We start from the raw sequence: 16420 nt of genomic DNA on the forward strand, positions 1-16420 counted from the left end.
CAACAGTAGCATTCTCAGACAGGATATTAGACTAGATTTGTTATGAGATCCATATTTTAATATTTCAAGTTTGTGGTAAAGCCAAACTGTAAAAACAGATTGTTCAAATGCTTTTAAATCTTACAGATTTGGCTTCAACAAAAATTTGATAGAGAGGTTCATATTTATTTTGATTTATAGTATATTCTTTCTGTAACAGGTGCTACAGAAAGAACAGGAAAGAACAGTTGTGTTCATTTTCTTCTGTTGCTATGAATCTTAGAAAGTACTTTGCCTTTCACATTATTTTGTGACACTTGAGGTTTCAGAGTATGAAATCCAATTGGATTAACCCTTTTGTTGCGGAAATAAGTATAATATTTTAATTGTACAAAACAAGACATGCAGGAAAATTAAAAAGAAGTGAAGCAAAAGTAAAGGATAAAGACTGGATATGTGTTCAATTATTTAAATGTCCTCAGGTTTCAGAGAAAGGTGAGCACCACCAGCAATGATTTTATCTGGCATAATCTTTTATCTCTAGACCTGAAAACAGTTCTACTGTACTGAAAAAATGGTGAACTACTTTAGAAAGAGTCACTGGTCTTCCACATCTGGAAGAATACATGAGTTGGCAGTGATGACTGAAAATCTTTGGGAGTATGCACTGATTTATTATTTGACGACATATTCTACTCTTTAAATTGTGTTAATGGCTACCAGTGTACCAAAAGTTTGGCCATGTGCAACAAGTGCTTCATTTATGACTCTGAGTAACCAAGAAAGCAGTGATACTTAGTGAAGCAACAGTGACTGATTAATGCAAAGTATTTTCTCAGCACATTTGACAAATAATAGAATGTAGTTTACGTTCATATTGGTTATGTTAATATTACCTATTTTATAGATTTAAAAGCAAACTCCAGCTGTATTAACTCAATGTAAAACACATACATAAAATAAAAACAACGTTGAGCAGTTATTTTTAATCCAAGAGGATATATCGACATAAAACTGGAACTTTGCCTTCCTGTAAGACAGAATTCCACAAGTACGCTAATGATGCTAGATGTAAGCAGGTAAATTAGTGTTTGCAGAACACTTTGAGGAGTAAATTGCTATGTGTTTATTATTACTTTCCATCTTTTCACACTAGTTATATTTATGTAGTTTATTATTCTAGTTAGGAAATCTTCCTGTGCGTTCATACTCTTGCTCTTAATTCTACTAATGCGCTGTCCTGTCCTCTCCTTCCTACAGAACATTCATACAGTTAGCTTCTCCAAGCCAGGTTTTGTGGAACTGCAGCCTGTCTCCTTTGACGTGGGCACAGAAATCAATCTCTCCTTCAGCACCAGGAATGAGTCTGGGATCATCTTATTTGGCACAAGTGGCACAATTGTCCCTCCCAGGAGAAAGCGCAGGCAATCTGCAAGGAAAGCTGCCCCTCTGAGGAGAAAGCGCAGACAGACAGGACAGGTACGAGGAACCTGGCAAAAGGCAGAAAAACCCCACAATTCTACTGAACTGCCATGGTTTGCTTCAAGACACTGTCAGATGTTTATGCTTAAGTTAAAATTCAATTATTGGGAATAAATTATTTCTAATGTTATCCTTTATGAGATGAAGAATCTAACAGAAGCTCAGAATTGTTTTTTTGCCTTGGAGAAATTGTTTCTCTTACAGATTTACAGTCAGGTATCCATTGCTTGTTGCTAAGCAGCAGATTTGGTTTTTTATTTTATTCTATGTTGGGTTTTTTAACCAAACTTAAATATTAAATCATACTGTTCTTCACTCATTCTGAGGACTACTTACGCACTATTAATGCTTGGAAACTCTCTCATTCCTGTTCATAGAGACATGAATGAGGATCATTCTAATTTCCCTAAGGCCAAAAGAAAAAAAAAAGAGCTGGTGAACACAGTGTTAAGTCCCTTGTTTGGGATCACTGATGTGGAATTTAAGACTTGAGTGCTCTGCCTTCTCCTTCTCTCTCATAAAGTACAAATTTGCTATGTAAGTCCACAGTGTCTGAGTGACTGTTGTAAGTGTGATTGCTAGAAATTGTTAGAAATTATTCAAGTCTTGATTAAAACTTGATTAAAATCCTGACAGACAGACACACTACAACAGCAATAAACAGAATGTGTTGATGCATTCTTTGTTCAGGACTTCTGGGAAATGATATTTCATTATTCTCCTTTCTGCCTATTTTGGAAGAGAGCTCCCAGTGACCTGGAGTAATGCACTCCAGGGACAGCACATTGTAATGGCTCACCTGGATGACATTAACTTCAGGGTAGGGGGGCTCCCTTATCATTTCCCAGCTCTTCAGGTCACAGAAGTGAGCATGACCACTTATTGCTATAGTAACTGAAGTTTAGATCCTGAAATCTGCCACAATATGATACTGGTGCTGGAGTAACTACTGGCATGATTTGCCAGCCCTTCAAACACAGAACTCAAGCTGAGATCAATGCACTTCAGGGATGGATGAGTTTAAGAGCAGGTCTTGTATCAACAAAAATCAGAAGAATTGTAGGTTAGAAGTCTCCATCGTTCCCTGAAAATAGGTAGTTAAATCTTTTGTTGATGTTTCCATCATGACCTCATTTTACCCCTTCCTCATTATAAAAGTGCCAGAGTCTGAGTATAGCAGCAGCAGAACTGAAACAGCCGTGTCTTGTCTATGGTGAGCAAATTAAAAGGCAGTGTAAGACAATAGAACATACGCACTAACATAAAACTAAGTGAAGTAATTTCTTTCCAAATGTAACTTACCTTTTCACTCCAACATATACTTTGCAGGCCTACTATGCTGTGTTCCTGAACAGAGGTCGGCTGGAAGTGCACATCTCCACTGGGATCCGGGATCCCTACAGAATCACCCTCAGACCAGAGGCTGGCGAGTTTCACGACGGCAGAGCACATTCCATCCGGATAGAAAGAGCTAGAGGGTAACAAATACCTAGAGGTGCTACAGACCTGTGCTACAGCACAGCTAGTTCGACAGAGCAAATCTATTGGTGGCTTTGGCAATCCATGCAAATGCTTCTGCTGAGACAAAAAAAAAAAAAAAATTAGTTTAATTGTATTGTGATCAAAAAATTCTTAGAAATAAGAATTCTAAGTCACTGTTGTTCTGAAGAGCTGGGTTTACATGCTTTTCTAGGCTACCAGCCTGTTTCTCCAGAGACCTGCATTTGTCTGAACTTTTAACCTTCTGATTTGTCGCAATTTTTAACCTTCTGATTCTTGGCAAATACATTTTATTAAAGAATCTGTGGGTGAGAAATTCTGCTGTGGTGCAGTAAATCTCCTTTTCAGGACGTGTAGAAAAAGACTGTTTCCAAAGGGTACAAACTGCAACAGCACAGCAGCCTGTAGCCTTTTTGAGATGTCATGTGCTGGACACAGTGGTGCCCAGCTAAATATGGTAAAACTGTGAAAACACACAGTCCGACTTTTCTTACTGGAAAAAACACCTTTTCAGACCATTTTGTTTTACCCTGAACTTCATTTGAATTCCTTTGTCCTTTCTCAGACATTGTAAAAATTTCCTATTACACTTGACTATTCAGAAAGTGATTAGAAACAGCACTACTGTAATGTGTAGGACTCAGGCAGGCAGTATTATTTATGGCCTGGAAGAGCCCTTGTTCCAAGCAGGGTTTAGTATGAACCTTTGAACATACAAATGTGTACATCCTGTACAGACATTTGTTGGATTAGTGCACTATGCACAACATTCTGTGTTGTTTAAAAGAAATCAGAAAGAAGATGTGACATCCAGCGTGTTACAAAAGGCACTTATCCACTTCACCCTCTTACCCCGCCTGCAGCCTTCTTGACCAACCATTCCTGTGTAGTGCTGAAGTGCTCTTCTGTCGTCTCTGTAATTTTCTCTCCATATAATTTTCTGACTGCATTTCTATTGTATTGTTAGAAAACCTCTCATAAATAATGCCTCCAGTCAATAAATCTCCTCTACTTCAGTGACTGGATCAAAGCCAACCCATAAATGCTTTGGAAGGAAAAGTTATTTTGGAAATGGATGACTGCATTTTGTGATACATTTTGTGTCACTGTGACAGAACACAAATATGCAGATGATAACAGAAGGCTCTAAACAACAAAATAAATTCTTCTATGCAGTGCTATAGCAAGTACAGTAGCTTGACCTTATGAGGGTACCCGTGAGAGTGCATCAAGGCAAAAATTGGTGTACAATGCCATCCAGTGATGGTGCTCGTTCAGATGAGACCTCTGTGTTTTCAAAGTAGCTTTGTTACAAAACAAATTGTCTGAACTCTGAAGTTTCTATAACCTGAAATGGATGTGAAAAGACACAAATTAAGATTAACCCTTCCTCTGCTCATGAACTCAAGTTGTTTTTTTTTTTTTTTAAATGTGAGGAACACCCTGGGAAAACTCTGCAGAGAGATAATTGTCCATATAATTACGAAATACAATATTGTTGAAGACTAATGTACATCACTGCATGGTTTTGCTTGCACCCAAAATGTTTACCATGGTTAGCCATGTCTAAGATACATCAGCACAAAGGATAACTTGAGTCTTGGCAATCTGACTTCCCTACACTACCTCTGAAGGCAGAGAAGGGCAGTGTCCTCTCTGGGACACTTCATGGAACCTAAATTAGTCTCTTGCTCTGAACTGCCTCTAGAGAAATCTCTTTCCTTCTGTTTCCACTGCTGAAGGGTCTGGAAGATATCATAGGGATTGTCCTCAGAGATAAGTCCTTTAATAACTGCTTTCTCTAACCCTTTGAAAAATTAATCATGTTTCTTACTCTGCAGCCAGACTCCAGACCAAATTAATCCATCCAAAACTATGAGGAAACTGGAAAATTTGTTCGTAGTACAGCACTTACGTAATTCAGGTGCTTAAGTCACTATCCAATTCTGCCTAGGATGTATGTAAATAACAAAGCCAAGCATTTTGCATTTGAAAACAGGCCTCTTTTCAATATACATTTTCAATATTCAGTTGCTAGCATTAGTAATTATAGTTAAGAAATAATATTGGAGTTCAGTATATTTGCAGTTGACAAAAGGGAGTTTATTTGCCAAAAACTGATTATTAGTCAGCCAGTGGTGCTGCAGAGGCTTCTACCTTCCTCTCTTCAGCCTTAACAGTAACCATGGGACAGCTTTGTCTTTTGCTTGTGCCATGTGAAATGCCCATGGGAATGAATTATAGCACCTGTATCAGTACATGATGAGCAATCAGCGATTTTCCTACCCTGCCACCTCCCACATAAAAAGCTACCAGATCTTTAAAAAGTGTACCATATGTCTGCCCTGGATCCTGCAGTCAGTAGCAGTGGTTGTGCCCCAGCAAGAAGGTCATAGGGAAATAGGGAGTCCAAACAAAATGTGACCCCATGCTGTTCCCATCCTGCTGAGCTCTAGATGATTTTATCTACCATCACAGTACAGCCAGGTCCGCCCTTGCTGTGTCAGTGTTGCCAAACCACAAACCACTTCTTCCTATGCAGCTACAGTCTGACATTATCACCCCTCCACAGCACAGTTTCGCCAGGCTTTGTCGAACAACAACCAAGGAAGCACAGGAGCAGCTGAAACCCCTCTAGTGGTTAATATGCATTTAATGTGAGCCACCAATTACATAATTTGAGTTGCTCATTGTTACAGCTGGTGCAGGAGTAAATGGGGCCTGCAACGGGGTGATTTCAATACAAGAAATAACCAGAGTAAAATACATATTTCTTTGCTTTCAAATTTTTTCCACAGCATGTTCAGTGTTCAAGTCGATGAAGACAAAGTCCAGACTCAGAGGTTGCCATCAGACCAGCCCATCTCTGTTAAGAAGCTCTTTGTGGGGGGTACTTCTTCTCAGTTTCAGACTTCACCTGTCAGAAACATACCACCATTTGAGGGCTGTATATGGAATCTTGTCATTAATGCCACGTAAGTCTCAATGATGCCAACAAATGTCCAGTTAATGAGATCTGGTTAACTACCTTGGTTTCCAGAAGAATGTTCATTGTTGTAACGAATCATACTAGCAGCAGATCCTGGAATATGATCTCTTTTCTTTATATGCCATTCCTTTTTTTTGTCTACAGTGTATGCTCCATAGGCTGTGCAATTAATGAGCTGTTTTACAGACAAGCCAACACTGTCTGTTTATCCACAAAATCAGAGAAATTCAGCAGTAACACTGCAGTAAGATGTGCATCAGCGATAGGTATTTATGGTGTACTATAATACTTTATTTTAGGTAAGGTTGACTTCCAAGAGAAGTCAAAATTCTGAGAACCACCATGGGAATCAATTTACTTTGTGGAAAGTGCAGTAATCTGGAAGGAACATTTGAGTAAAAGGAAAGGCAATGATGAATAAAATAAAGCCTCTATAGAAAGTTTCCATCTAAATCTTCCTTTCATATATCTGAAGTACCTAAATTAGGATTTTATCACTCCACATCAGAGTAAAGGACTTCTCTGCAATACCACTGAAACTACATAGGCCTGTAAAGTTTGCCAAAGGGGATGCCTGTCTCTTTGCACTGACTGTAGGAAGAAAAACCGATGGTCACTATTGCCTCTAGTTGAAGTGTCCCATTTCTCTACGTACCTACCTGTACAGGATGGGATGAGTCCTGGCTTTTGTATCCTGTGAAGTGAAATTACACTGCAGCATGTAGCTGTTCTTTATAAAAGGGTGGTAAAAAGGCAGAAAAACTAATAACAGACATCACTCTTTTTGTGTGTTCTCAGCCCTATGGACTTTGCTCAACCCGTCTCCTTTGAAAATGCAGATATTGGCCGATGTCCCACACTAGAACCAGAAGTTAGGCCACCTGAGGATGAAGATAAACCAACTCGTGCAACAGTTCTGGTCCAACCTGAACCAGACACTAATGGGGAGGAAGAAGGGCCAAGAATCCCTCCTGCTTCTCCTCCTCCAACACCATCTCTATCATCAGCACTTGTAAGTATGAATCACTTCAGTCAGGTAGAGTTTGAAAAATTTCTATTTCCAGGCAAAATTGAAAGGCTATTCATCAGGAATAATGAAGCACTTTGCCGCAAAAATAGTAACAATTCAGCATGATTCTGTACATGAAACACCTTGTTGCAGGTCAGTAAAACCTGTAGATAATGGAAAACTGGTAGATAAAATTTGCTTGGATTATCACAACAGTAATTTAAAGAATGATATAGGTTTAGAATTCTCTTTGGCTTGCATGCTTTGCCATAAACCCTTACACTTCAGGATGTAAGCCAAGCAATATCTGCTTGGGTTTGGAAGGGAAATTTTCCCATGGGAAATCCATTTCATTACGATATTTCTTGTGCTGTTCTCTGATGCATATGATAACAGCCTTGTCAGTGACAGGATGAAGAAAAAGATAAACCTGGAGGCCTATTTGATATGGCAATTCCTCTACTGCTATTTTGTAACTTTAGTCAGGAGAATTACAAAATGAAACCCCAGTCTCTGCTAAATTGAGCTCAACTGTTGTTACCAGAAATAAACAGCTACATAGTGGCAAGCAGTCTTATACAACAAAATTTAAGGACAAAACTTCTTCTCTCACAAGTGTAGTAGTTTTGTAGATTGATGCAACATTTTACTGTTCACAGAACATATGTTGACACATCTGAATATTAAAATCAATAATATATACACTGGAAGATATTTTTGAGAGGAAAATTATTTGTATTTTGTTAGACCTGAATACAGCCAGCAGGTTTATGCAGGCTATAGTTCAGTGTGAGTGAGGCTTCAAAATGGTGTGAAAAGACTGCACGTTCCCCAGTTAGGAGCATTGGAATTTACACTTCAATAATAAGATCGTTTTGAGAAGTTAAGAACCGAAATTCTGTTTGAAATATGTGACCACCTTTGTTGGCCAGGTATCTATGGCACAGCTTTATCTAGAAGGACTTGTCAGGCACTACTGAAATCTCCACATCATGTACCTGGAAATGGGAGCCTTGGGTTCAAGACAGACAAGCTCCATCTCAGTTATTACCGTATCCCGAGCCCCACAGTTACAAACACTGGCCTCTCAATGCTCTAGGGAAGCGGTTGTGGTTCGTTCCCACAAGGTGGAGTAGTTGTAGCACCAGGGCTCCAGTGCAGCTTTTCTGTTTGGAGTTTAAAGCAAATTTGCAGTACAATAAGGCTACTATAGAAAGATAAGGAACCAGGCAACAAGGTAAAAAAGATTATCCAGTTTAATGGTCACTATTGTGAAGGAATGCAGTCATAGTATCCCTTGATCAAGCCTTATAAACAAAACAAAAAGCAAACCACAGAAGAGCATGAAAGAGCAAGTGTACACTTCCTAAGATTATAAACACTAACTTTCAAAATAGCAAAATTGAGAGGAATAGGTCTACTCATTAATATCAGAAACTAGTCCCTTTGTAACAATGTGAGTTGTGTATATCACGTATCTAGAGCAGTGCTAATTTAAAACAGGAATTCGAAATAAAAATCTAAATAAAGCACCATTACTCCACTTCTCTCTTGAAAATAATGAAACTGTTTTAGTATGCTGAAGACTTGAAACTATTTTAAATAAGGCAAGCTTTTGGATAGCTGTTACATTGATATTAGTAGTTCTTCAAAGTATTTTTCAGGGGACTGTTGCAACAAAGTAACTACAGTCTGGTAATGAGGTAGCACTCATATGAGACGGCCCTCATATGACAGTAAATTATACAGTATCTCAGTGTAGAAGGGAAAATGTACAGCAGAAAAAAGTATTTTCACATAGGAGGCTTAAATAAGGTACATGGTCTATTTAAGTCCTTTTAGGAGCTTTTTTACCTACATACATCCATCTGCATGTCAAAGGGGTGGGCAGTTGAATCCCAAATGAGAAAAAAAGCCTTCCCTGTACTAAAAGCAAGAAAAGATTCGTAAGTAGGACAGTTGGGAAATACACCAGCCACCAGTCTGCTGCTGCTTGCTATGGATGCCAAAATGTTCCTCAACACTGGGTATCTGCTACTTCTGCCTCACGTTATTCCCTGCTTCTCAGGGTTCGCTTGCTGCTGAAATGAGGAGCGCCAGCGTTACTTCTGCCTTTGACTCCATGACGGTACCTCTCTCTTCTGATCCATGCATTTCTGCCTTGTGCTATTAACAGTATTCAGTGAACTGTGGGGACTGCTTCAGTGCTCTTTCTACTAATTGCTTTCTTTGTAATTACTAATACAGCAAATGAGAGTATGGAGAATGTGTGACAGTCCACCAGTGGCCTCCTCTGTTCTTCATTCCCACTGCCATACCCGAGCTTCTTGACCTACCAGTTAAGTCCCTGACATCTTACAAGACCAAAGTAAAGTGCAGCTGAAGAGTTCAGGCACTCGTGTAATATGGGAGACTATTAAGCAGCCAGGACACATTAAGGCCATTAGGCAAGAAAACAAAGCTGAGATATTTTAATACAGGTTGATGATCCATGCTTAGTGCACAGTCTTGCGAAAGCTGTAAAGCTGGCTGTCCTTAGATAAAAGCAGACACAGGGCTGTGAATAAAGTATGGAAGTTTTTTAAACATGCCCTACTGATTTTTTTTTTCCTTTTGCTGACTGTTCCACATCAGCCTGATGAATGCTTACTATTATAAGTAGTTATTAGTAAATAATCAGTGTATGCTATGATTCCAACCACAATGGTGTGTTGGACACTCTCCCACACTCCTTGCCCTTTCTTACAGTCATCCTGCTGGAATGAAGAAAAACTGCAGTGTTTACTGATGCTGGGGAGCAGCTTGTGTCAGGGTCAGACCCTTTACTAACATATATTAGTCTAGGATTAAATTTACGGTCAGAATATATTCTTTTACCATGTAAAATGTAAAAGCATGCCAGAGAAAGATGTGTGTGTGTATTTTCCAATCCCTTCCAGTACCAGTTGTTATTCCCTATCTTCAAGTTTCAGCAAGCTCAAATGTAATTGAAGGTATTATATGCATAGTATTGTGATTAACTTAGTTGTTAGATCTCTAGATAAGCCCGTAAAGCTTAAAATAATTCGAAATTTTACCCTGCATCATGGGAGTTTTTTTTTTTTTTTCTTTTTGATGATCACTGGAAGACTGGTGTCATACATTCATAACCTTGCTTGGTCCTGGTGAATTTTCCCTGTTTTTTCCCTCTGTTGCATATTGATGTATCAATTGTTCTTGTCATAATGCGTGGCGTTCTACTCTGTCATATTCAAACCAGAGTATTCATTATGTAAAACTATATTTTAGAAGTCCTCTACACTGTTATGAAGATTTTTGTGACGTGTGAAAGCAAAAAATATTACTGAAAAACTGAGTGGCAGGGGGCAAGAAATTTCCTCTTTGCAGTTGAAATCTCAGTGCTTAAGTCACTCACGACATTTTCAAACTGTTTCAGAGAAAGAACTCTGTCAGCAAGGCACCGCACCTTGTGCTTTGCAGGTCCCTGCTGAGTCAGGGCTCAAATAAGAGACTGTCACCAATCCAAAATGATAGCAGCCACAGTGCTTAAAAACAGAGCTTGCAGCTATCAAAGTTTGTTTCTTTCCCAGCGGTATTGTCTGATATTGTGTTGATTTAGATCCTTTGAGTAGTTTCTTCACAATACTCTCAGTGGGAGGCAAAAGCCAGACATGAGTAGAAGCTGGTAATTACCATGGTCTCGCATTGCCCCAGGCACCCCTATACAAGAGCTTGTATACCAGAGATTAAAAGACCTGGTGAAATTAAAAGGAGAAAATTATAGTGGACAGAAGATATTTTACCTTGCATTGTTGCACCACTTCAAGATTAATAGAAGTGGAACGACAGGGAGGGGTTTCTTTCTTTACAACCTGGGTAATGTCTCTACATTAGACAGCTGGGGAGTTAAACAGTTGTTACATCTATCCAGGAGTTATTTGGATTCCCTGATTGTTTGTGGGGGCCTTTCAACAGCACCGGGGGAAACAACAGCACATTAAGCTAAGAATACAGTTGTAAAACAATATAAGGAAGTAAAATGAAGGACTCATTGACAGCTGCAGGATCTGAAACTACTTTTAACTCATTATTTTTAAGGTTACTAGATTTCCAGTTGACAACAAAGCATCCCTTTAAAACTTGAATTCTTGCTTCATTTCTGTAAGAGGGAATCCTACTGCGTGAAACTCAGTTATGTGAGCTAAGGGTACACTGAGCTGCCTGGAAATCACTTAAGACTCTTGTAAATGTCCACTGGTGAAAGCATGAAAGCAGCAATGTTCATATATTACTTTTATTTGCTTTTACAGCCAGCTTAATGAGCTCTGCTTTTACTCCAAGTTCCTGTCATACTGGTTTATAACTTTAGCTGGTGTGATGAGACATCAGCACACTGGAAAATTGCAGGGCCAGTCTCTAGATTAAGTACAATATTCTCAGTCCTGAGCAGCTGGAAGACTGCCAGCATATGCACAGATACAGATACAAAATATGAAGTTTGTATGATTGCTGTCTATTTTGCAGGATTCCTGTGCTACTGACACAGAACCATCCATTTTAGAAGGTGGCAAGCAATTTGGTCTTTCAAGGAACAGCCACATTGCAGTTGCATTTGATGACACCAAAGTGAAAAACAGGTATGTTGTTTGTTTCAGCAGTGAGTTTTGATGGAAAAATTTCAAAACAAAATGCCCCTCCTAATTCTGTCAAAGGCATCTCCCAAAAGTATGGACATAATCTGAAAAAGATCACATCCCATGACTAATCAATTTCATTAAGCAAACGTCAAAAAGCATTAAAGCATGAAATCTAGGCAATCAAGTGCCCACCTAAGTAGCTCTCATAGAAACAATTTACCTCTTTGTTTGTAAAGGTTTGGGCACACACAGATCCCAGACTGATTTGCTAAAAACCAAACAGAATAATGGAACCAGGTCATGCAACTGACTTCACAGATTGCTTTTTCAGAAGAAAGGTTTTTTGTTCAGTAACTTGATAATTTCTTTCAATAAGCAAAACTTCTTTCCCTTTTCCCCCAATAGTTAAGGTCAAGCTTGCACAGTAAACAGGAAAAATGACATCGCCACCCCAAAGTATAACAACATATACATATAGATGTTGACATGCAAAGGAATTCCATGAACTGTTTGTAGAAGTGCAGCTTTTTTCAATGGATTTGTGAAGCTAGACCTTGTTAGTTATTCATTTTTGCTCTGAAGACACATGGTCATTAACAAATGTGCCATGTCACACCGCTAAGCAATTTCGCTGCTTATAGTTTCCAAATCCATTAGCCTCATTTATCCCTATAAAGATGTTGTACCGCATATGCTAATCCTAGAAAACTAGGAATGATCCTGGTCTGATCAGTTTTATGCAATGATTTTTCACATTTTTATTATCAGCTGCTTTCAGGTACTGAATTTGCAGCTCAGCTTGAGCAAGGTTAGTGATGTGTTGCCTTAGCATTAGAGAATCTAAATAATTTCTTCACAGGTTCTTTGCTGTAGAGGAGGTTCTCAACATTACCATTCTGTCCAAAGGGTCAGCAGGTTTGCTCAGACACAGCCTCGTTTTCTCTTAGGAGAGATCAGAATAAGTGTTTTATATCCTCATTGTAAACTCTTCTCTCTGCATCTTTAAAAGTTTTGCAACCTGTCTTCAGGCAATACAACTCATTAGAAACTCAACATTTGCCAGCTGTCACTACAGCTCTCTCCTCTGTGTGAGCATTATGTGTGTGGATGATGGGTAATGCTGCTGGAATTTTACAAGCGCTGGGATTTTCTAGCTGCTACAGCTGCAGCTGAGAATTATATCTTGAAATTCTATGCCAAGATTGTAGTTTTGTGTCTGCACAGCAAAGGAACTGATGAATGCTTACATGTCAGGGATCAGATACGTGTGAAATCCAATTTGCATGCAACCGGATTATTTTTCTTGAGCTCTAATGGACAAGTAAAATTGGCCACTAGCTGTATAAAATTTTTTTAGAAAAAACCACAAAAAGGTAAAGCAGCTGAATTTGTCTAGTACCTGACTCCAAATATATTTTCTTTTTTTACTATTTCCTGTTTGTTTGATTTCTAGGCTTACAATTGAATTTGAAGTCCGAACAACAGCTGATTCTGGCTTGCTGTTTTATATGGCCCGCATCAACCATGCTGATTTTGCTACAGTTCAGATAAAGAATGGTCTGCCTTACTTCAGTTATGATCTGGGGAGTGGAAACACCAGCACAGTGATTTTCAACAAAATAAATGATGGCCAGTGGCACCAGGTATAATAGTCTCTAATTCTAAATTATTCTTTGTAATGGTAAGAGTGAGCTTTGTTTTGCCTTAAGATACTTGCAAAATGTAGTCCACACAAGCCAAACTTTACAACTAGAATTTTCTGGGGAAAAAAAAACATCTAGCAAAATTTGTGTCAGATGCACTGGTACACAGAAATTTATCCTTCAGAAAACACATATTTCTGAACATATTTAAAATATGACCCATATATAGTAAAGAACTGCAGAAAATGTTCCTTCCTGCTTAATAGGGCTCATGTGAGTATCAGCTCACAATGATGGAATACATCATTAACACCAGTTGTTTCTACATTAATAATGTCATTGTTAAATCAGAGTGCTAAGAACAAAAGGAAAAAAAAAGTAACATGTAAGTAAACCTTCCCTGGATTATTAATTCAATATTGAATAAATATTATATTCATGGATGTATTTGGCAGCACCTTCTGTGACTTTATGAGAGGGAGCCTTATATGCAATACCTGTGGCATTTGGATGCTAAGAGAAGGAATAATATCACAACCATGAAATTCACTATTTACTGGGCCCAGGACAACAGACACACAGTATATTCATTAGGTGACATGCTGGAAGGCACTGTTAGAGAAGAAAAGTACACATGTAACTAGGTGTTGAATTTATATACTGTAAGTTACATTGAATTTTGTACAGATATTTAGAAATTCAGCATCCACATCTCATCCCCAAATGAGAAAAAAAATCTAATTGCATTTTCTCTTACACTTTAATTACCTCATTCCCACTCTGTTCTCCAGGATTTTTATTTTCACGAGATTTTTAGTCATGAACTTTTTGATGATAGCAACTGCTCTACGCCAAGGTATTTCATAAAGGGACAAAATGAGGTTGTAGTAATCATTTATCTCTTTCATATAATGCCTGGGAGCACTGGCAGTAGACCAAGGCCCCATTCTGCTACTCCCTCTGTACACGCAGAAGATACTTCTGCTTTTTTAGCCATTTTCTTTTTATTCTAAGGGAACTAAATGGAGCATATATTTCTTAATGGAAGATTGTGCTCGTTGGGCATACAGCTTGACACTCCACAAGAGGGGGGACCCTTTTTGTAGATCCTGTTTCTATAGCGGAGAATAGAGACAAAGTCACAGTTCCCAAAAAGCACAAAAAATTTTTCAGAACGGGAGGAGGAAAGGCAGGGGTTTTAGGAAAAGGCCATAGTCTTTTTTTCTGAGAAAGCAGGGGCTTCTCCTTAAAATAATCCTTTTAGTGACAACCTTTTCCCCATTTGGAATGATTTGAGTTAAAACATTTCCATCAGGCCTACAGAAGCCACTTGGTGCTGCTGCTATCCTGCTGTCTGTTTAGGTCCTCTGTAAGAATGTCTATTCCCAGCTCCTGTCTCACTCATCTAATCTTCCTTCTGCCCAAGGTGTAGTTATCTGTCTCAAATTTGCAGTTGCCTGTAAACACCAGGTTCAGGCCCTCACCTTCATGCCGCCCTTGTCAGTGTTCAGTGATTCCCACTGCATGACAGGTACACTGCCACACTGGAGCAGGAGCAGCCATGTTAAAGAAAAGCCAAAAAATGCTATTTGTCTCTCTTTGCTATTCTGGTGAGCCAACTACTGTGCTGTTTAGAAATCTGCTAGCATGCATGATGCATTTTGCATTTATCCCCCTTTTTATGCAGAACCATTATTATACTGATTTGTGTAGATTTAAATATAAACTTTTGGAAAGACATTGGCCTCGAATTTCCTCAGCTCTTCAGCAACTGCACTCCTTCCATGCTATTCACAGTCCATTTGTCTGAACAGAAGCCGAAATACCAACAGAACGTAGTTGGTATTATATTTACTCTAGCATGAACTATGATCTGAGGCATGTCCAAGCTAGTGGAATCATAAACCCAATATTGTCTGCAAACATGTGCTGCTATAAAGATTTGCGACCGGTGCCATACATTCAACATTTATTCTGAAGTACTTATCTCTTCTCACTACTTAAAATTGCTGTCTGATTCCAGGAAAAAAAAAATACTGTGCCATGCCTGTTATAACATAACAATGAAGCATTTTAAAGGAATCTCAAGTCTTTTCAGTAATTCTAATAAACAATTGTCATGATGCCTACTGACCCAGATGCAATTAACACACAGTCAGATGCTGGCACAAAACCTCGCTCAGGGGCTTTGTCTATAAATATTATCCACAGTTGCTGCCATGGTACTTCTGTAACCACCCCTGCTACTTTCTCATGTATTGCTATATCTTTTGGACTGTAAGAGTAGTTACGATCTGGAAATGCTTGGTTGTCAGAAAGCTACCTGTAATTGTGTTGCATTTTTGTGTCTTTCTAGATAAAAGTAAGTCGAATCAAGCAAGAAGGAAACCTCATAGTAGATGGTGTTTCTAACAGGACTGTGAGCCCCAAGAAGGCTGATATACTGGATGTTGTAGGAATGCTGTATGTGGGAGGGTTGCCCATTAACTACACAACCAGGAGAATTGGTCCGGTAAGCAAGTTTGTTTAAGTTACCTTACATGCCTTATGTCTTGATTGGTACCAGTGTCTTCCAGTTTTATTTTGTCTTGCTTTTCCCTCAGACTGCTCAAGAATATGGATAAAATGGACTCTAGTGGAGGTACACAACATTCTTTCAGTGGAAAGATCTGACTCAGAATCCAGTTAATGCAAAAAAAAAAGGGGTTTTCTGAAATAGCAGTTATTTACTTTCTTGGAAAAGCAGAAAGTTCCATACACTTGTATCCACTTGGATCACTGCACAGCTAGTGTATAGGTTCCTGCATACCACTTGCCCTGTCTTTTGGCTGTAATTAATCTAGCAGCAAATGCTAATAAACAGTGAAAGGATCTCCTAGAAGGAGCAGCAGAAGCCAAAATTACCCTGGACAAAGTACCCAGTAGTCCTGCTGCTTACTGTAATAATCAGTTTTGTGTTGCTATTTCTAAAAGAGAAGAGAGGGTGTTTTGAAGGAAGGCCATGAAAGTCCTCTTTCTGTTTCCAAATTAAATGTGTGTATATCAATTTATCACTGTTTTGGTTCAAATGCATGGCTTCCATGCTGACATTGAAGATGACAAAGAGCCCAGGGAAATAAATATCATTTTGGCCTAAATTTTGTAGAGTTAACTAAGAACACTGTATTCTCTCACCCAGACC

The 16420-nt window shown here is 38.8% G+C and overlaps 1 protein-coding gene across 3 annotated transcripts in view; it reads left to right on the forward strand.

Annotated features, from left to right (window-relative positions):
* Nucleotides 1-16420, forward strand: part of LAMA2 (laminin subunit alpha 2) — a 348381-nt gene that overhangs the window by 323133 nt on the left and 8828 nt on the right. For all 3 annotated transcript variants that reach the window (XM_042017501.1, XM_042017503.1, XM_042017502.1), the window contains 7 exons: nt 1240-1458; nt 2791-2939; nt 5760-5936; nt 6749-6962; nt 11484-11596; nt 13050-13239; nt 15596-15751. In XM_042017501.1, coding sequence (XP_041873435.1) covers nt 1240-1458; nt 2791-2939; nt 5760-5936; nt 6749-6962; nt 11484-11596; nt 13050-13239; nt 15596-15751 — 1218 coding nt within the window. The remainder of the gene's footprint in view (nt 1-1239; nt 1459-2790; nt 2940-5759; nt 5937-6748; nt 6963-11483; nt 11597-13049; nt 13240-15595; nt 15752-16420) is intronic.

The sequence above is a fragment of the Corvus kubaryi genome, unplaced genomic scaffold, assembly GCF_017639235.1.
Source record: "Corvus kubaryi isolate FWS band 111438036 unplaced genomic scaffold, C.kubaryi_AGA036_p1.0 split3-73, whole genome shotgun sequence".
NCBI lineage: Eukaryota > Metazoa > Chordata > Aves > Passeriformes > Corvidae > Corvus > Corvus kubaryi.